This window comes from Heloderma suspectum, chromosome 1 (genome assembly GCF_057233095.1).
Source record: "Heloderma suspectum isolate Gila_16-S chromosome 1, 16-S_ref, whole genome shotgun sequence".
In the NCBI taxonomy this organism is placed as follows: domain Eukaryota; kingdom Metazoa; phylum Chordata; class Lepidosauria; order Squamata; family Helodermatidae; genus Heloderma; species Heloderma suspectum.
Genome location: NC_139458.1, coordinates 191,052,261 through 191,074,136, shown reverse-complemented (window position 1 = coordinate 191,074,136; position 21,876 = coordinate 191,052,261). Strand labels below are relative to the sequence as shown.

Here is a 21,876-nt window from a genome sequence, read left to right as displayed (position 1 = left end):
TATCTGGGTTGATGGTCGCCTCTGAGCCCGGGGACAACCACCTATCCAGTGCAGGGTGGGAGGAGTGGTGAGGAGCGGGTCTCTTCCTCGCTCCCCCCGCCTGGCTTTCGCAGACAGCTGATTTCAGCTGTCTAGCTGTGGGACCTCGGAGCACGGGAAGTGGCAGCCAAACGACACATAGGATGTGTCGTACCAGCATTTCCAACTTCCTCACCCCAGCACGCCCCCACGAATGCCCCATTTTTGCCTCTCCACGTTCCTCTTCCGAGCACCAGGCCGTTCCATGCTGCCTACGAGACGGTGTGGAAGGGGGTGGAGGTCGGTTCTCAGAAACTGACCTATCCTATGGCTGTCTAGCCACTAACTAGCGGCCATAGGATTGCGCCCTAAGTTATTCAAAAGCCACATGCTCCGCTTCATGCTCTCAGACTGAAAATGCTTTACAAAAATCAATGAGCTATCAAAACAGGTGATGGCATTTACAGAGTCAGTTCCCACCAGACAGTCAACGTGGTATAATGGTTAGTGTGCTGCACTTAGGATATGAGAAAATCTGGCTCAGATCTGTACTCATATACCCACTTAAGTTGCCTGCTTAAGTGATATTTTGAAATATTCCTAGTGAAATATTTTTTTTACGATTTGCCATTCTGTGGAGTTTGCTTGAAAATGTTGACAACATACCATTTGTGAGGTATCCAGTGAAACAATTGTTCGTTTTTCATCAGCAGGACACTCAAGAGCATTAGAAACACTTGTGCCTCCTGCAGACATGGGAAATACATCAACTTACTTTTAATTCATTTGCCTTAATGCTAGTTCCTCATACTTAGCCATGGGGGAGTTATAAAAAGGACACACGTACATTTAATAATAAGTACACTTAAACTCGACAGCACTTCCACAAGCAGAATGAGGTATGGCAAGTGAGTCTGCTGTTCAAAGTTAACAATTCCACTATCACTCAAGTAGCTCTTTGGATCCTGGCCATTGAACACAAGGTAACAATTATGCTTCTAAAGTCGTTAAATAAGTATAGTACTTACCACCATACGGTATAATACAAATATTATGCTTGCAGGCTATTTCCACAATTTTAACTACATCATCGTGACACTCTATAAAAAAATAAGGAGAATTAAAATGTACCTCAAAATATATTCTTACAGAACAAGCGAAGTAGTTTTAGTAATCCAGTTAATCCCAGAATATCTAGAATTTAGTTTTGTATTTAAATTATTTAACAGTGGCTCGCCATTACAGTGAAGTCTGAGGCCACAACTGTATTAAAGGAAACAAATGAAGTCTGCAATATTTTTGACAGCTTTACTGCTTGATGAAAAGGAGCCCCCAACCCTAAATAAATATTGGATACGAGGAGGAAATAGGAGTATGCGCAGTACTTGCTTGCAAAACTGATTATCAATTTTAAAAGTTTATGTGCTCGTTTTATTAAAAACTAACCCCCAAAAAGCTTGCATAAAAAGAAAAATACAGTAAAATGCAGAAGTAAAACCACGAACATTAATCAGAACAAAATTACAGTTCAAGTAACATCAGATTACAGATTTAGCAGTAACTCAGAGAAACAATGAAGTGCAAACAGAAGCATACCCATTGGAAAGTAAAAGCACCAAGCTAGTCAAGTAAAAAAGCCTTTGGAAATAGCCAGGTTTTAACTTGGCACCTGAAGATCTACAGTATTGGGGCACGATGGGCCTCCCTAGGGGGGGTATACCACAAGGTTAGCACCACAACTGAAAAGTCCCTACTTCTAGTCAACACCCAGCAACTTCACTGAGGGAACACAGAGCAGAAACTCAAATGTTGACAGGGTGCATAAGGGGCTATATATGGGGAAAAGGTTGTCCCTAAAATGCTCAGGTCCCAAGCCGAATAGGGTAAGAACCAGCACCTTGAATTGAGCTTAGAAATGAATAGGCAACTAATCAAATCATGCACGATTGGAGTAATATGCTCCAATTGACTAAAACCCATGAATGGTGGTAGCAGTTTGCGCTCCTTTCAGTTTCTGAGTGCTTTTCAAGGAGGCATATGCACCCACAAGCAGGCTTCCACATGCTAGATAGGGAACTTTGCTATGTACATTACTCCTGACATTACAAATCCCATTAGTCAACAGCCAAGACATCTGCAACAGTGCAACAATCTTGTGGGTCGAACTGAAAAGGAGCAAGAAGTTGGATCGAAACACTGGTACTTTCCAAGAAAGTTCGTTCTAGGTTGGTGTGTGGAAGGCATCCCACAATGGGTTAATACCCCCTATCACCCAAGGAAAAATAGAGACCATGTGACAGATTTTCAAGTACTTTACTGGTCCCAGGTTCCTCCTTGCCAGTTCCATCTGTGGCTATAGCTCAGAAATAGAGAAAAGTAGAAACTCTCCCAAGTGGAGTCATAAGAAGGTCCACAAGGCCACGCAGATTAATGTTAAGACAGTTGCCACATCTGAAACAAAAACTGACTAGAGCCCCACAGGAGAAGGACTAGCTTGAGGACATAGAGGTCAGCTACTGTAGAATTGTATGTGCATAGACTCAGGGAAAAGTAAGGGCGTGGCTAGGATGCCTTCCACACACCAACCCAGAAAGAACCTTCTTGGTAAGTACCAATGTTCTGTTCTCCAGGGTGTGTGAGGAAGGTATCCCACTATGGGATACATTAAAGCTAACTACCAATTTAGGGGGAAGATTTACAAATTAACTGAGTCTACTGTAATGCTACCACCTGCTGGAGTACCCTCTTACAAAAGGAGGCATCTACAGATATGTTGTGTGTTGATTTCATGATGTCTAATAAAATAATTTTGATTTTTCCAAGTTGCTGCCTTGCATATTTCAGCCAAGGGTGCACTGATGCTTAAAGCAGCCAAGGTGGCTACTGATCTAATTGAGCATGCTGTAACATGGAGAGGTTTGGGGAGTCATGATGCCTCATATGCCAGAAATATGCATGCTTTTAACCATCTAGCTAATGTAGATCTGGACACTTTTTTGCCCACAACTGTTGGGTGAAAGGATATGACTAAAGAATCAAGGACTAGGTGCATTTAAGGTAGATTTTTACTGCCCTGCACAAGTCTAATTTGTGCCAGTCCCTCTCCTGTGGGTGAGAGGGATAGGACAAAAGAAGGGTAGGATAAGCTCCTGAGATCTGTGAAACAAGGTGTCAACTTTTAGGATGAACATTGGATCCATCCTGAGGATCAACATGTCTTTTTGAAAGTTGGTGAGCCCTTACTGATATTCTGCATGCAGACATTCTGCACGTAGCTACCAGGAATAACACTTTGAGACAATATTGTAAGTGGTACAGATTTAAGTGGTTCGAAAGAAGCATTTGTTAATGCTGAGAGGACCACATATAGGCTCCACGATGGGAATCTATGAATTCCATTTGTACAGCCTGAGGATGTGGACAGGATCCTGGGAGAGGTGACAGCCACCACGTGTGTTCTAGATCCTTGCCCTTCCTGGCTCATAAAAGCAGCCAGAGATGGACTGGCCAAGTGGGTAAGGGGAGTGGTTAATGCCTCCCTTAGTCAAGGCAGAGTTCGAGCCTGTCTGAAGGACCTTTGTTAAAAAAGCCCTCACTGAACCCCACCATAGTGGATAATTATCAGCCAGTCTCCAACATTCCATTTCTGGCCAAGGTATTGGAGCATGGTGGCCTCCCAACTCCAGGGATTCCTGGATGAGATAGATTATCTAGATCCATTTCAATCTGGCTTCAGACCTGGTTATGGGACAGAAACAGCTTTGGTCGCCTTGGTGGATGACCTACCCTGGGAACTAGACAGGGGGAGTGTGTCCCCTGTTGGTTCTGCTGGACCTCACAGCAGCTTTCAATACTATCAACCATGGTATCCTTCTGGGCCACCTTGCTGGGATGGGACTTGGAGGCACTGATTTACAGTGGCTCCATTCCTTCTTGGAGGGGTGGACCCAGAAAGTGGTGCTGGTAGACTTCTGTTCGACTCCCTGGCCACTGGCTTGTGGAGTTCCTCAGGGTTCTGTTTTGTCCCCCATGCCATGTAACACCTACATGAAACCACTGGGAGAGGTTGTTCAGGGTTGGGGGTTCAGTGTCACCAGTACACTGATGACACCTCTGAAGGATTGCTTGTTTCACCCCAACAACCCTGCAAGGTGGGACAGGCCTAACTTGGCCACAATTTCCCCCAAAGTAACCCAGTAGCTCCCACCTAGGCCAATAGGCACTGTATTTAGCAATGAAGTTATTCAGGTAGACCACACCAACTGAACGTTGGGTAAAAGTTTATTTAAAAAAGGGAAAGGGCAAAGAGGAAGGAATAAGGGGGAGGTGGTAGGTTGTACAGGAAATTACAAGCAAGTCAAATAGGTATAAAACTCTAAGTAAAACCAGAAACACCAAACCTCAAGGCGCACACTTCCACGAGTAAAACAATAAAGCTAGCTAGTCTATCCTATACATACCAAAGTATGGGCCTCCCAGGATAGCCATTGACCAGAAGCACACCCTAGTACCGTCAGGGCCAGAAGAGACACACGCCCCTTCCTTCGCTCTCTTTATTGTCTAGCCCTAGCGACTCCGGGCAGATTTGGAGCACCCAATCCAAACCCAGTCCCAGGTCACCCCATCCCACCCTCCCAAGGAGGTTGCATCTTCCCACCAGGCACGGCTGTTATCACTTTCCCAATTAGGCAGAGCAAGTTATGACCCTGAGCTGCCAGGCTGAAAACAGCCAAAACCCATCAACCTCCAGGTGGCTGCTGTATATGTGACTGCCCCAGTGGCTCTCAAAATTCTTACTCTATTAACCCATTCTTGACAACACCCAACTCTACTTTTCCTTTCCACCTAATTCCAAGGAAGCTGTTGGGGTGCTGAACCAGTGTCTGTTGGCAGAACTGGACTGGATGAGGGCAAACAAATTGAAACTTAATCCAGACAAGACAGAGGTGCTCCTGCTCAGTCGAAAGGTAGATCAGGGAATAGGGATTCAGCGTGTGCTGGATGGGGTTACATTCCCCCTGAAGACACAGGTTTGCAGCTTGGGTGTACTTCTGGATTCAGCCCTAAGCCTGGATGCCTAGGTTTCAGCGGTGGCCAGGAGTGCATTTGCACAGTTAAAGCTAGTGTGCCAGATGTGCCCATTCTTTGAGATGTCTGACCTGGCCACAGTAACACATGCCTTAGTTACATCCTGTTTACATTACTGTGACGCACTCTGCGTGGGGCTGCCTCTGAAGGTTGCTCGGAAACTTCAGCTGGTTCAAAGAGCTGCTGCCGGACTGTTGACTGGTGTGCTGCCGGACTGCTGACTGGGGCTGGCTACAGGGAGCATACAACTCCCCTGCTAAAACAGCTTCACTGGCTCCCAATCTGTTTCCGGGCATAATTCAAAGTGCTGGTCATATCCTATAAAGCCCTATACAACTTGGGTCCAGGTTATTTGAAAGAACATATTCTTCCCTATGAGCCTACTCATGCCCTGAGATCTTCAGGGGAGGCCCTTCTTGCCATCCCGCCACCATCACAGGCATGTCTGGTGGGAATGCAGGAGAGGGCCTTCTCAGTGGCTGCCCCAAGGCTCTGGAACTCCCTTCCCAGGGAGGCAAGAGTGACACCCTCCTTGATATGCTTTCACAGGCATGCAAAAACTTTTTTGTTTCAGCAGGCCTTTGGGGATAGCTAGTCTGGACTTGTGAGAATATGATGGATGGATACTATGGTTATATTTCTTGTTATCTTTTAATGTTTTGATATTTTATACAATTTTAATATCATTGATGATTTAATTATATTTTTCACTTTTGTATACTTCTATTTATAGGTTTTAATTGTACACGTTTTAATGGTGTAAAGCTGCCTTGAGTCCCAGTATTGGGAAAAGGGTGCGATATAAATATCATCGTCATGCAAGGGCTTATTAGAGAGGCTACCTGGAGAAAACTTTTAAGGTGAGGGTGTGTGCTTAATGTACAGCATCTTGCTGGAATCAAAGAGATGGCTGATGATTGTCTGGATAAGGTGTTGGGTTTTAGGCCCAAGTCAAGGCCTATTTGGAGGAAGAAGAGAAGTTCTTTGATGCCTGGTGCTTGTGCATTGATCTTTTATCTCCTGCACCATTTCCTGTAGAAAGTCTTCAGAGTGGTTCGTATCAGCATGATGTGGATTCTTTGTGGAATGCCAGTAGGGTAGGTATGACTGTATCCAGATAGCCTAGTCTGGAATAGATGAATCTTTCAGTAGCCATACAGCTAATCGAAGCCATCCTGGATCCAGATGAACAACTGGGTCCTGGGATAGGAGATTTGCTTTCAGAGGGAAGAACCATGGACCCTGATGTTCAAAGAACAATGGCTAGCATGGCCAAAATGGGGCTATCAAGAAGACTATCACCTGTTCCTGTCTGATCTTTTGCAGCACCCTTGAGAAGATCTGGATTGATGGAAAGGTGTAGTCTCTCTCCTTCAGCCAACTGAGGATCAGTGTACCTATCCCTTCTGTTTCTTAAGAGTGGAAATCTTAAAAGTAAACTTGGGATCTTGTGGTTGTGTTGTGAGGCAAATAGGTCCACTGTGAGTGGGCCAAAGCAGTGTTCAATTTCCTGAAATACTTAAGGATGTATTCCCCTGGGTCTACTTGTTGTCTCAGTTAGTTCACTATGTGGTTCAGTGTCTCTTCGATGTGCTGTGCTGAGACTGAGGCTAGATTCCACTCTGCCCATAGCAGCAGGGACTGATTTGTTTGTTTTTTAAGTGAGAGCGATTTGGATCCTCCTTGGTGATTCATATGCGCCTTTGCTTTCTCTATCCTTGTGAGAACATGTGAGCATTGGGTGTGGTATAAGAGGTGCTTCTGACCCAAGTGTATGGCTGAGCTCTACACAATTGATGCTGTGCTTCTTTTCCAATGGCTTCTTTTCCAAAAGCTTTTCCAATTTCCCCTGGGCTATGTGGTTGTTGCAGTGGGCCCCCCATCCTTCAAGGGTGGCATCTGTAGTTAGTGTGATCTTGCATGGTTCCTGGAAGGGTGTGCCCATTGGAAGGGTTGGGAGCTATTTTCACCAAAGAGTAGAAGCTCCGAGTTGGTGAGTAAGGTGGATTATGTGATGTTCCTTCTGGCAATCTGAGGCCAGAAGAGTAGTAGTAGCCATTGTAAGGCACGCAAAAACATAGTCTGCACTATGTTGATGTCAAAATTGCTTTGACTGAGTTCGTAGTTTGAACACTCTGTCTGGAGAGAAGAATAGGTGTCAAGTACTATTGACACTTCATGGTGTCAAGTACGGCTCCGAGGTAGAGTGGAAACTGTGTTGGTATAAGTTGGCTCTTTTCCTGTTTATGATGAATTCAAAAACATCTGTACTTGACAGATTTGTTGAGGTGTTTGAGATTCAGTATGGATCCTGCCATTCTCAGTCTTTTTTGGCAAACCAGAAGAACATCAAGTAGATGTTGCTGCCTTTTTCTTGAGGCAGAACCTCTTTTATGCTTCTATGCCCTCTATCTGAACTAGATGCTGTACTTCTTCTGAAATTATATACTTTCTAGAAATGGAGCATGATGTTGGTTATGGAATGAATCTGGGAGGTAGATCTTTCCAGAATTCAATGTGGTAGCCCCTTGCTGATGGTGTCTAAGATCCACCAGTCTGATGTTGATTGCTCCCAGGCTGGGAGAAAATGCTGGAGTCTTCCTCCCACCTTGGGATCGCTGGCATCAGAATGGTTGGCATCCAGTTTTGGCTGATTAGAAGGAAGAAAATGGTTTAGCAGAAGAGCTAGATGCATTGGCACCTTTGGGCTGAAAGTGCTGTCTGGACCAGGCTGGTTTTGGGAATCTGTAGTTTTTGGAATGAAAGACCAGTTAGCAGACCTGAAGGGACTGAAGGAAGGATAAGACCTGTTAAGGGACCTCCTATCCTCCCTCCTGAAAGATGAGGGCATGACCTGTTTATTTTCTTTGGTTTCTATGATGATGCCTTTTAAGGCTTTTTCTCCAAATAGCTGTGTTCCTGTGAAGGGTATCGTGGTGAGGTTTCCTCTAGAGGCAGTATCTACATTCCCGTGCTTAAGCCAGATAAAACATTGAGGCACAGTAGTGGCTACTATGGAGCACGCATTAAATTGAAGCGCATCTTGTGTGGCGTCTGCTAAGAAGGCAAACACGCTGAGAGCTTAAGCAATCCTCTCTCTAAGGTAGTCTTTTAAGTCTTTATTGTTTATAATATCCTCCATAAAAAAAGCTTTAGCAAAGTACAAGGAAACTGCTGATGCCCCCAGAGCTAGGGCTAATGCTTCACGAGCTTTCTTTGATGCTACATAAGAACTTTTGTCACTCTAGTCTTTAGGGGAGTATCTTTGCCTTTTGGTATGACTCACCCTGACAAGAGTGCTGCCACAGAATCATCTACAAGAGGTGTTTTAAGTTCTTCCATGTCATCCCATGGAAGTGTACAAAACTGTTGTGCTGTATTAACACCCTTCTTCCCCTGAAGGGGCAATTTCCATTCCTCTTCTAGTAATTTTTTGAAAGAGTTAGGAAGAGGTACCTCTCTGGTGATTTGCTGAGGCTCTCGGAATATTGCAGCTCCTCTGGATAGTTGTTTCCCCCCGCCCCCCTCGTTCTGTTGGTTGAATGGCTAAGAAGCTTAGCCATTCAAGGAGCTTTGTGTATTGATTTTGGTTTAAGATAAGATCTTTATTAATATTTATGAGCGGCTAAGGAGACAATTGCTTTGGACAATGAAGGCATAAAGTCATCTCTATCAAAAAAACCTGTCAGATGCAGTGTCCTCTATTGTTTCTATGTCTGACCATTAATCTTCTTCCCCTTTGGAGTTGACTTCCTGTTGTGAAGGCAAGGAATAATTACTATAAACAAGTCACACTCAGATAGTGGAGTGTGGCCTCCTGGTCTGACCTGTGGTTATACAGCATGGGCCAGGAGAACTTTCTCTGGAGGAATGCTCCCTGGGAATAGGGCTGGGTCCTTTTGAAGTCTTTTTTTCTGTTTTTAGGATTTGGAGGAGGCAGAGAAGAAGAATCAGATGCATGGACATCATGAGTATGCTTCTGAGCATGGGCTGTTCTAGCAGCTTACTTACCTAATAAATGCTCAGAAATGATCTAGTTCTACTACGGTGAGTTGGGAAAGTACCAATTTATCAATTTGAGAAATGTTCACTGGGGGGGCGGGGGGAGCCTTTATTCCCTTGTTGTAGATTAGAAGAGGTAGAGGGGGAAATTGCTGCTTCTTACTGGGAGAAATGGAAACTGCTTTCCAAAATGGCCACCTATCTAGTTTGGCAGGAATTCTCGGGGGGGGGGGGGGATCATTAAACGTTCTCAACCATTTTGCAGGTCTAGCATCAGAGTCCCGCTACCCACTTTTGTCCTCTTCCAAGCCTGAATGAAGCCTAAACACGGGGTGCTTGTTGTCTTGAAAGAGGGTGGTGTGGTCAGCTGATGCAAATGCCCTGACTCCCTTGACCGCAGCCATCTCCCTTACAGCTGAAATGGAGCTTTTCCATTCCACTTTAGTGAAACTCAGCAGGTGGCATAAAGCAGGGAAGCTGGTTATCTTGGGGCCAATCATCTTGAGCACTGTCAGAGAAAACATGCTCCATGTGGGAGGTGAGGACTCTCATGCGCTTTGTTTTCTGTGGTTTTCCTTACATGAGTAACCACTTTGTATTTCACTACAGCCTTGGAGCTTGATTTCTTTGCCAGTGGTGCCATAATAAGGAGTGAAAAAAGAGCAGCAGAAGAAACAGAAACTGAGAGGTGTTTTGTTTTTTTTAAGGAGAAACTAGAAAAATTTGGAAGTGACAGGTAAGAAAATAAACGTTTATAGCCAGAAGAATGACAGTAATAAGTAGCATTTTTAAGGAGGTGAGATGAGAAAAAGCTCTTTCCTGGGTGAAAAGAAGGGATGAACTGGCAAGGTGGAGCCTGGGCCCAAGAGAGTACTTGAAAACCTGTCACATGGTCCCTGCTTTTCCCTGGGCAATAGGGGGAGTTAACCCATTGTGGGATGACTTCCTCACACCAACCTGGAGAATCAGTCCTTCTCTCTGTTTATGTGCTCCTCCCCTGAACAAGATGGTCAGCATTATTGTTCATGATCTGGAAGGGACTAAGGCATGCAACAATAGTAGCTGGACAGGGCTGTGCACTATCGCAATCCATGTACAGCAGCTTGTTGCTATAAATGCATACAACTGTGTAAGGGCCAGCAAGTCACATTAAACAAAACCACCCATTTTGAACCAATGCAATGCCATTTAAACAATAAACTATGTATTCTTGAGAATACTAGCACAGTTCAAGTTTCTTTATTTAATAAGAAACAGTTGCCTGGAAGATCTGTTCCAAAAATTACCAATTCAAAACTTTCAGTTGATCTTCATTCTTCAGGAAACTGAAGGTGTGTGCATAATGAAACATGCAAATGTTGATCCTGCTTTTTTTTTACTCTGGAAGAAACTGAAGCAAGTGACAAATTGAGTCAGGAAGTTGTATCCAATGCTAGTCCTACTTAGAGTATACCTGTTGAAATGAATGGGGCTTAAGTTGGACTAACATTGGATATAAACCAACGGCTCTGTTTTACAGAAGTCTTGTCACCATGCTGCATAAGCAGACTGAAGAAGTGGATTCCTTGACTGAATACTGAAGGAGATTCTGTATTCTGCAACATCTGTAAGTGTTTTTGCAATATCAGGTCAAATGTTGCCAGAATTTCTAATTTTGCTATATTGGACTTTGGGGTGGTGGGAGCCTTTGAAAAATGAGAAGAACATTCTGAAGAGCTTACCTGGCCATACAACTACATCAGGAACTCGTTTAAACATTCCTTCCCTGAGCAAAAATATCTCATGTAGGCAATGACCTGAAGTACAAGGAAGGGAAAAGTGTTAAAAAAATGCCAAGTTAAAAAACAGACAGAACACACTTTTGTGTATGCGGATTTTAGCTTACCATGAGCTCTGAATATCCTAGCTTCTGCGTCTTGGGAGTATGATATTTTAGAAGTTCGGAGGTCCTGGAGAAATTCTTCATTTGCAACGGAGGGAGGTACATCACTAATATTTAAAGATGCCTTCAATGTAAAAACAAACACTCAGAATATTCAATGTACATATTCAGAAGAAGATATTCCCTCAGAAAGGCACAGTGCTTTCAATTACACCATAGGAAGAACAATTCCCACCTCATGCCAGCAATCTCTCTTGTTCTTGTGTCACCTTGGTCTGACTGTGCCAGCATTCTGGACTGCACAAACACCCAGGGTTTTGGTGGGGGCATGGTGGGACAGACTAACATTGGACAGACTGCTTATGTCTTACACTTACTATTTAATTGTATCATGTGTCACCTGATGAAAGCATCTTCCTCTCCAATCCTGTAGGAGTCTGGGTATATACAGGCACTCTCCCAGCCTGAAGTATAACCACACTTAAAAACTGGCTCTCATTTTCAATTATTATAATAAACTGAAGCTGAGTCCTGACAAGACACTCTATGGATGGGTGGCTCCCAGTCTGGGAACTGGGTTGGTCACCTGTTCTGGCTAGTGTCACACTCCTTCTGAAGGAACATGTACATAGTTTGGAGGTGCTCCTGGATCAATCTTTGTCACTAGAGGCCCAGGTGACTAGAGGCCCAGATAGTGGATCACCCTTTACCAGCTTTAATGCAAACTACATTCACTCTGGGATAGGGATAACCTAGCCACTGTGATCCATGCACTTGTAACCTCACAGTTAGACTACTGTAATGCACTCTACATGGGGCTGCCCAGGTGCCTGGTTCAGAAGCTGCAGCTAGGATGCTCAGTGGCACACCTACATATACACATATTAGACCTGTATAAAAAGAACTGCACTGGCTGCCTATTAGCTACCAAGCCATGTTCATGTTTTTGTTGCTGACATACAAAACCCTAAACGACTAGGGAACAGGATACCTAGCTGACCATCATCGTCCTGTGTAGGAAGATGGTCAAGAGGTAGGTGTGTGCACGCATGTGTGTGTCTCTGTACAGGGGCTCTGTTACCACAATGTTATTGTTATCATGTAATGTTTTGTTTTTAACTGCTTTTATTTATTACTTTTATCTTGTTTCTATATTATGTCATATTTTAATGTAAACCTCTTAGGAATTTTAATATATTAAGCATTATAAAAGTTGTATAAACAAAAGAAATGAATTATACCCTCCGAGATCCTTGGGAAAAGGCAATATTAAAATGGAAAAATGCATGGGCTTATTAGTTTCACTTTGAACAAAAATTTGCAACAGATCGAGCTAAGCTCCGGTTCTGAGACATAAACCAGTCTCATACAGTGGGAGTGCTAGGAATAGATAGTTCTGGGCGAAGCCACCCCACAGCCCCCCACCTGCAAACTCCTCCTGCTTCTGCATTCCATTATTCACATTAATTACTGTCTTGCTTGCATGGCTGCACCTCTACCTTCCCGACCATCTACTCCCAGCAGTAGTACACGCCCTGGTCTCTTCTCATCTAGACTACTGTAATGCACTCTATGTAGGGTTCCACTTGAAGATGGTTTGGAAGCTGCAGCTGGTGCAGAAGGCGGCGGCTCACCTGATTAAAGGTAGCCGCCAGCGTGATCACATCACTCTGAAGTGCTGAAGGAGATGCACTGGTTACCAGTTGTTCTCCGGGCCAAATTCAAGGTGTTGGCTTTGACCTTTAAAACCCTATATGGTTCTATCTCAAGAAACGCCTCCAGCAACACCAGACAGGTCGCTCAACAAGATCGGCCTCGGATGGCCTTCTCTCTGTCCCATCAGCCAGGACAGCTAGGCTGGTGAGGATGAGGGAGATGGCCTTCTCTGTGGTGGCCCCTAGTCAGTGGAACTCCCTCCCTAGGGAACTCTGCCATGCCCCCTCTTTAATGAGCTTCCGCCATGCACTGAAAGCTTGGTTGTTCAGGCAAGGATTTGGGGTGGGTTAGGGTATTTTTAGAAATACGATGTTTTAATGTGTAATTTTACTGTTTTAAACTGTTTGTACTGTTGTACATCGCCCAGAGCGGCCAGGTGGGTGATTAAGAAATTTAATCAATAAATTTAATTAATAAATAAATGGCACAATTATGCTGGGTGGTGGCAGCTGAGCTATCTGGCATGGTCCAGGGACTGACTTCATTTTGTTAACTGGGCGTGTTTGCAGATCGAAACAGCCTTGGCAGTCTGAAACAGCCAATTTCCATGGGGGAACAATTCTCTACAGGATGAAAGGCACTGGCAGCAGCGCTGCCCTAGCATTCTCTTCCAAGTGAGAGGGAACATCTCCAACCAAGAGCGTGCAGGGCACAGTCACTAGATCCTGTGTGACCAAATTCACCAATGAGCTTCAAAGAAGGAAGGAAAGTTAAAAAAATAAAAACAGGAGCCTTGGCCACACAGCCTTTAGCAGCAGCCACCACTTGAAATTCCCCTCCAAGGAGGAAAGGAGCAGGAACTAGCCAGCAACCATCTCAAACCTGAGCACTGAATTTTTTTTTTGAAGAGAAGGGGGAGGGGAACAGCTCGAGAGAGTTATTTCCTTTTTTCTTTATTTAAAATGAAGCCAACGACTCAGGAGCCACCCAAGCACACAATCTGGTAGTTGGATTTTTTATTTGGGGAGGGGCAGAGGGGGCATTCAAGAGAAAGGTGGGCTAGGTGTGGTTGCTTTGCTATATGTGGGTGAGGAATTGTTGTTGTTTTAAAAATAATTCAGACTGTGTGTGTGCGCGCGCTCTCTGTACCTAGATAATGGCTAGCTGGGGTAGAAGAAAATTCCTGACTGAATACTTAAAAAAAAAAAGAACTGATATGGTGGTGGTTGCTGTGGGAGAGGAAAAATGAATTTTCTGAACAGGGGGGTTGTTTTGCATGCAATTTGCTATGCTGCTCGTTTCCCTTTAAAAAAAAAATCACTCTGATTGTGTATATGGGTGTATGTACTGATCAAGTGACTGGGGTTAATCATCTTGATGAAAATACCTGGCTATTTAATTGGCTTGGTGGTTGTGGTAGAGGAAAAATGAATTATACTGCATCTCCGCCTACCGGGATAATTACTTTAGCTGTACAGAAAGTAATATATTCCTGCAGCTGGTTTATTCATCATGAATTAAAAAAATAAATAAACGCTTTTGCAATCTCATTGTGATTGTTAACAGTGCAATCCTGTATGAGTAAGTCCCACTGAGTTCAATGGAACTTACTCCTAGGTAAGTGGGTACAGAATTGCAGCCTAAGAAGACTTTCTGGCCTTTTTGTTTCTCTCGTGATTCCCTGAGGTGGTTAAACAAAGAATTCCTGTCTTCTTGTGTTTGTGGGTTGTAAGCTTGCCTTGTCCAAAGTAACCCCACTTTTTTAATGCCTTTATGGCATGTTTGATTTGATACTCCTTTTTGCATTGTGTTCATGTATACACCATGCATTATGTAATGAGAAACTGCTATGCCACATGGCTTTTCCAACTTAGCTCTGTGTTTCCTACTCTCTCCCAATCCCCTTTTTCTTTTGTATTACATCTTTTAGATTGAAAACCTGTGGGCTAAAAGGTGGAACAAAAATATAATAAATAAATAGAGTTGTATGCAATTTCAATCAATTTCTAAAATGGCCTGGCTGGCTCTGTGTTTCTCTCTAAAATGGATGAGATGCTCTGTTTTTAAAATAAAGTGGTGAGTCTGTGGGTTCAGCACTTGGTGTCTTTTGAAAATTTACTGGCTGATTTGGGATGAGGAGAAAATAGTTGTATGCTTTTAAAATTCGTTGGTGTGTCTGTGGTTCAAGTTTAAAAAATGGGAATTCATGTTAAACACAGGGTGTTTCAAAAAGTTGGACCCGATTTGAAATCGCTGTATCTCTGCAACCATGAACTGCCCATGAATCAAACTCTTACCACTTGAAAGGGTGGGGCATAGAGTTTCGAATGATTACCGCTACATGCCTCTCTCAGCGCACAAACTGCCCCTCGCCTCAGTTACTCGCAAGATGGTGACCCCGCAACACAAGGCGTTTTGTGTTCTGCAGTTCAGCAAGACTGAATCTGCAATTGCGGTGCAGCATGCGTTTCAACGGCGTTTTGGCATTGATCCGCCAGTGCCAAAGAGCATTCGTCGTTGGTACCGACAATTTGAGGAAACAGGCTGTTCATGAAAGGTGAAGAGCACAGGGCGACCACGCACTTCAGAGGAAAACGAAAGTGAACGTGTTTTGTGCCATTTCTCAAAAAAGGTTTATGACCCTTTCTTTTTTGAGGGAAACACAGTTATGGGGCAAACGTATCTTGAAATGCTGCAGAACTGGCTCTTTACACGACTTAATGAAGATTCCGACGACTTCATTTTTCAGCAAGATGGAGCACCGCCACATTGGCACCTGCAGGTTCGACGTTTTCTAAATGATGCACTGCCTCAACGTTGGATAGGCTGCACAGGACTCCAAGACTTGGCGCTACACTCTTGGCCCCCAAGATCCCCAGACATTACACCCTGCAACTTTTTCTTGTGGGGATACGTCAAAGAACATGTTTTTGTGCCACCATTAGCGACTAATCTGGATGACCTCAAAAACAGAATCACGGCAGCGGTGACTTCAGTGGAAGAAGAGACTTTGAGAGGCATTTGGGACGAAGTCAACTATCGTCTCGATATTGTCCGTATAGCAGGTGGAGGGCACATAGAGCATTTATAAAATGGTTAGTAAAACTTGATAACTCATTAAACCGTTCGTAAGTTTTGGTGTAATTGTAACATGTTGCCATCGTGAAATATTCTGCTTTGAAATTGGGTCCATCGTTTTGAAACACCCTGTATATCTTTATGCATTTATTCTGAGCGTGCAATTGAATAAGATCATTAAGATCTATTTAAATGGACTCCCCATCCACAAGCAGATATGGCCATTGTTTGATGATCCACTGCCTTTGTCGTTTCTGGGTTGCAAGACTCTCTTAAATCTAAAACAAAGCAAAAAAATTCCATATGCCACTTGGCTGGTGAGGTTTTCAGCTTTTTCAAGCTCCTCTACCTGTGTTTCTTAATTGTACCATGCAATGCCTTTAAAAACTGGTATGCTGAATGGCCTTGCCAACTTCAATGCCTTTCAATACTCCTTTGCCCTTAACTCTGGGTTTTACCATGTTACATTTTTAAAAGCTGCTTTGCTGCACCACGTTGCCAATTTTTAAGCCATTCAATGCTCCTCCAACCTTAACTCTGGGTTTAGGTGGCTCCGGTGGCTCTTCTTGGCTCCATCTTTCTGTCCCACCAGTAAGATTGGTCACTGGCAACTACTGGTGTCATGAATGTGATTTGATATGCATTTATATTTATGTAATATAAACAGAAGTATATTCCCTTTATGTTTATTATTTAATGTTTATAACCCATTACCCTACCCATAAAGCACAAAGCACAACTTAACACGTATTTTTATATTACAAACATTTAAAAAACACTACAGCAATTTAAAAACAGCAGCCAATTAAAAACCCACAACAGCAGAGCCTGTTGAAATAAAAATATTTCATTTGTTTACTTACTCTAGGAGTAGTTTTATGTTCCAGATTTCCTCCAAGACTTTTCTCTACCCATTCTTTCAAAAGAGGGAACACAATTCCACCTATCCGGTACCTGAATCCAAAAGCATTTTAGTCAGTTCTTTCTAGCCTGAAACGAGTGCAAACCTGATATATTATTTTTTCAAATACACCAGACAGGGGCAGATGTAATATAAGATTATTTGGGGTTGGTTGGTTGGTTAGAGCAGTGGTCTCCAAACCTTTTTGATCGTGCACCCCATCAGTAAACATTTTTGAGCACCCCTCCAATATATGTATATTTATTTATAAATGATATACATGTACTACTGTACTAATATATTATGTACATAAAACGTACGCAAAAATAGAATCAAAAGATGAGATAAAGATGAAATAAATATTTTAAAAATAATTTATTTTATTTATTAAAGGTATAAAACCCTTTTTGCTCTCACTAAAAAAACAGTATTAATATTTTGTAATGAGAGCAATGTGATTGAATATGCTTCATTATTTTTGAAAACCTTGGCTTAAAACTCTGTGATACAGCGAATTGAAGGTCTGGTTCTAAATTCAGTTTATTTTGATACTTGGTTTTAATGGCTGTCATAACTGAAAAAGACACCTCACAAAGATACATAGATCAAAATGGAAGAAGGGTATCGTTAGCTGCACTTACTAAATCATGATACTCATTTTTCAATCCCACCCACCAATTATACAAAGGTTTTTGTTGAAATTCAGCTAGTAAACTTCCATCTTCCCTAATGTCGGGAATTAGTTGTTCTTGCAAACTAATTGGAAGGTGTTGCATTTTTTTATTTTTAACAAATGGGTTCAAAACCCACTGAAACTTTTCATTTGGAAGATTTCAATCAGGTTAGAAAATTCCATTTACAAGTTTTTATGTGTGCAGATATGGGAGTTTTTACAGGTGACACACATCGTTTTAGGCAACAAAATCACATACTGATGGAAACATTTCCAAACATCCATTTTCAAAATGCTCTCTCCATAGCAGTTACCTTCTCATTCATTGTTAAAACATCACCTTTACCTTGAAGGGGCAGATTAAGTGTGTTTATCTTATATTTCAAAACATCTTGTGTGTTCAAAAATATCTGCTAGGTAGCATACTACTGACAGCCACTTGGCATCACAGAAAAGATCCGCAAATTTGGAACAGATTTGCTCTCCTTCGGCAGGATGGCAGCCACTCCGGTGCAACAGCTGAGCAAGCAACTGCGCCTTCCTCTGCTGTGCCTGGCAGAGACTGGCGCAGTTGCTCTCGGTGGCCATAGCAGAGGCAGGATAGGACTAGAGCCGAGAGATAAATGTCATGGAGCTTCCCTCTCGGCTCCCATCCCATCCTGCTGTCTCTGCCACCGCCATAATTGACAATGGCAGCTTGTTGGGGCAGCAGGAGGCTGCTCAATTATCAGGCGGCTCGTACATCCCAATGGATCGTCTTGCATACCCCCTGAGGTGCATGCACCCCACTTTGGAGACCACCGGGTTAGAGCATCTTCCCTATGAGGAAGGGCTAAAGCATTTGGGACGTTTTAGTTTAGAAAGACATTGCAGAGGTTTATAAATATTATGCATACCGTGAAGGAAGTGGATAGAGGTAACTTTCTCTCTCTATATAAACTCTGTTCACCAAGTGACATTAACAGGCAGTAGATTCAGGAGACACAAAGGGAAAGTACTACTTCACACTATGCATAATTAAGTTATGAAATTCACTGCCAAACATTGTGGCATAGATACTTTTAAAAGAGGATTAGCACATTCATGGAGGATAAAATCAAAATCTATCTGACCTCAGCCCAGTACAACAGCCAACAAACCCTAATTAGAGGAGACTCAGGCAAAGGGCTTTTTTTTTTTTTAAACTATCTCCACCCCTTGCAAACAACCAAACAAAAAAGGATTCACTCATGATTTATTTATTTATTTCATTTCTATGCCACCCAATAGCCGAAGCTCTCTGGGCGGTTCACAAAAATTAACGTGCTGCATATTTGCCTGTGCATGGCAGCCAGCAATTGAGGTACTTAATAAATGGGGAATGGTGACAGAGTTGCTACTGCTGATCGCACTAGAGGAGAGGGCAGTTGGCTGTGTCTCAGGGAGCACAGCTAGGATGTATATATGCTCTGGGCTCTGCAAAATGCTCTGATGCTCTCCAGACTAGAAAGGGAGGGATTAAAGAGCCCTTTGCCTTAATCTTAACTCATGCAGGAGAAAGCAGCTGATAGGCATAAGGGGTGGGAACATCCATAGGACTGGGGTTACACTGCAGGCCAGACAACTTCACAACTGCTATTTATTTATTTATTTATTGCATTTATACCCCGCCTTTTTTCCTCTTGCAAGGAACCCAAGGTGGCTTACATTATCCTCCTCCTCCTCTCCATTTTATCCTCACAACAACAACCCTGTGAGGTGGGTTGGGCTGAGAGTCTGTGACTGGCCCAAAGTCACCCAGTGAGCTTCCATGGCTGAGTGGGGACTAGAACCCGGATCTCCCGGCTCCTAGTCCAACACTCTTGCCACTACACCACACTGGCTCTCAACTGCTAGTTGCCCATCTCTGAATCTGTGGGATCACTCAAGCCTCAAAGGCTACCAGGAATTATCAGACACCTCGTCCCACTTTTTATATACCATGCAGTGATCAGGTTAAGAGTTCTAGTGTGAACTCTAGTTCTAGAACTCTTACACTATCACCCAGAAGCTATTTAAATGAATGTAATATACATTCATACAGCCTACATACTTGATAGTAGGCAAAACAGGAACAGTGATGCTTCAATGCTACTACCCATTCTTAATATTCACTATCCATCCAGTTAGCATCTACTTTTTCAAGAAGAAAAAAATATTTATCTTGCAATCACCATGGTTATTACCTTTTTCCTGTGAATTCTCCTTGCCCTTTCTTATTGAATATGAATTTTGAGTCATTGTACCCCCATCCATTCCACTTTAAAACTTCTTGCCTTGAAGGGGAAGGAGAATAAAAAGATGATTTGTTAGTTCATTATGACCAACTTGTGGTGTACATTTAATAGTTCTAATATACTGTCCATTGTGAGAAAGTTTGACCAATTTACATAATCACATATGCATTTGCCAAGTAATTATAATTATTCGCACTTAGCGTCGCACTTGGAGACGCATGGAGGAGCATATGAAGATCTACCCACCGCCTCTCCAGAGACATCAGCAGCCAGAGATACCAGCAGCAAATAGCAGCAGCAGCAGCAGCAGCAGCAGCAGCAGCAGCAGGGGGCAGCAGGATTAAAGACCAGAAAGAAAGGGGCAAACACAGATTCTACCTGCTGCTTTTTAGCTGCTGCTCTCTTTTATATATTTTTATACTGTTTACTGGTAGGGGGAGATATGGCATTGAGGGATTAACAAGCCAGCTGAGGAGAAGAGGGCCTAGACACCTTTTGGCTGTCCCCATAGACCATGGCAACCCCTCTCCCCTTATCCCCATAAGGTGGTTCTTCCCCCAACCAGATGGTTCCTGGCAGCCTTACCAGCTTGCCCTCGGGTCTGGTGATGCTGCTGCTGAATGCCAGGTCAGCCCAAATTAAAATCTCCCTCATCCATGATTTGATTATGGATGAGGGGGCTGACCTGGTATGTATTACTGAGATCTGGGTGGGGGAACTGGGAGGGGTTACTCTCTCCCAGCTGTGCCCTCCTGCATACTCAGTGCAGCACCAACACCAACTCGAGGGTTGGGGAGGGGGGTTGCCATGGTCTACTCCAATCCCTCTCTCCAGGCTTCCTGCTCATTCGAGTGCAGATCTTGAGTGCTTGTACCTTGTGTTGGGTACCCAGGACAGATTAGGGATTCTGTTGGTGTACCACCCACCCCGCTGCCCATCAGACTCCCTGCCTGAGCTGACGGAGGTGGAATCGGACTTGGTGTTGAGGACCCCTAGGATGATGATCCTGGGGTAATTTCAACTTCCATGCTGAGGCCGCTGTATCCGGGGCAGGTCAGGACTTCATGGTTGCCATGACAACCATGGAGCTGTCCCAACATGTCATGTAAAAGGACACAAGCTTGATCTGGTTTTCACAACTGGGCAGGAGGATGGTGATCTGAAAGTGGAGGAATTAACATCTCTCCCTTTGTCATGGTCAGATCACTTCCTGTTGAGGTTTAGACTCTTGGCAGCCTTCCCCCTCTGCAAGGGTGGGGGACCTATTAAAATGGCCTGCCCTCAGAGGCTAATGGATTCCGATGGATTCCAGAGGGCTCTGGGGGATTTTCCTGGTGGTATGGCTGGTGCTCCTGTCAAAGCCCAGGTCACTCCGTGGAATTCAGAGATGACTCGGGCAGCTGACACGATCGCGCCCAAGCGCCCTCTCCCTCTGAGCAGAGCCTGGCCAGCTCCTTGGTATACACCTGAGCTGAGGGCAATGAAGCAAGAGGGGAGACAGCTAGAACGCAGGTGGAAGAAAACTCGTGCCGAGTCTGACCGAACAGAGGTAAGAGCTCACTATCGAGCCTACTCTGTGGCGGTGAGGGTGGCGGAGACAATTCTTTTCCACCAACATTGCATCTTCTCAGTGTCGTCCAGCGGAGCTTTTCCAAGTGGTTCGTGGCCTGTTACATTCTGGGCCAGGGAGAGAGACGGTGGAACCCTCGGTTGCACGCTGTGACGAGTTTGCACGGCACTTTGAAGACAATGTCGCTCAGATTCGCCATGAATTGGACACCACGATTAATGCAGTTCCATTGGTAGAGGCGTTCAGAGCACTGTCTGGTCCATTTCTATTGGATGAGTTTCAGTTACTGAGGCCTGAGGATACAGACAGGGTGCTTGGCCAAATCCAATTGACCACTTGTGTGCTTGACCCTTGCCCTTCATGGCTTATTAAATCAAATGAGGGGATGTTCAGCTGAGTCCAGGAGGTTGTAAATTCCTCCTTGAGGGAGTGGTGCCAGCCACTTTAAAAGAGGTGGTAATTAGACCACTCCTGAAAAAGTCTAACCTGGACCCAGAGGATGTTCACAATTATAGGCCAGTGGCCAACATCCCCTTCTTGGGGAAGGTGCTTGAGGGGGTGGTTGCAGGACAGCTCCAGGCACTCTTGAATGAGACAGATTATCTAGATCCATTTCAAATGGGCTTCAGGCCTGGTTTTGGAACGGAAACTGCCTTGGTCGCCCTGTGGGATGACCTCTGCCGGGAGAGGGACAGGAGGAGTGCGACCCTGTTGATTCTCCTGGACTTCTCAGTGGCTTTCGATACCATCGAC

The 21,876-nt window shown here is 44.0% G+C and overlaps 1 protein-coding gene across 15 annotated transcripts in view; it reads right to left on the bottom strand.

Moving 5' to 3' along the window:
• AGPS (alkylglycerone phosphate synthase) overlaps positions 1 to 21,876 on the bottom strand; it is a 132,929-nt gene that overhangs the window by 45,477 nt on the left and 65,576 nt on the right. For all 15 annotated transcript variants that reach the window (XR_014784820.1, XR_014784822.1, XR_014784821.1 and 12 more), the window contains 6 exons: positions 19,503 to 19,592; positions 16,588 to 16,678; positions 10,994 to 11,114; positions 10,830 to 10,904; positions 1,047 to 1,118; positions 685 to 764 (listed from right to left, as the gene is read on the bottom strand). Coding sequence is in view for 12 of the 15 variants with exons in the window: in XM_084813871.1 (XP_084669997.1) it covers positions 685 to 764; positions 1,047 to 1,118; positions 10,830 to 10,904; positions 10,994 to 11,114; positions 16,588 to 16,678; positions 19,503 to 19,592 (529 nt within the window). In the remaining 3 variants the exon portion in view is untranslated. The remainder of the gene's footprint in view (positions 1 to 684; positions 765 to 1,046; positions 1,119 to 10,829; positions 10,905 to 10,993; positions 11,115 to 16,587; positions 16,679 to 19,502; positions 19,593 to 21,876) is intronic.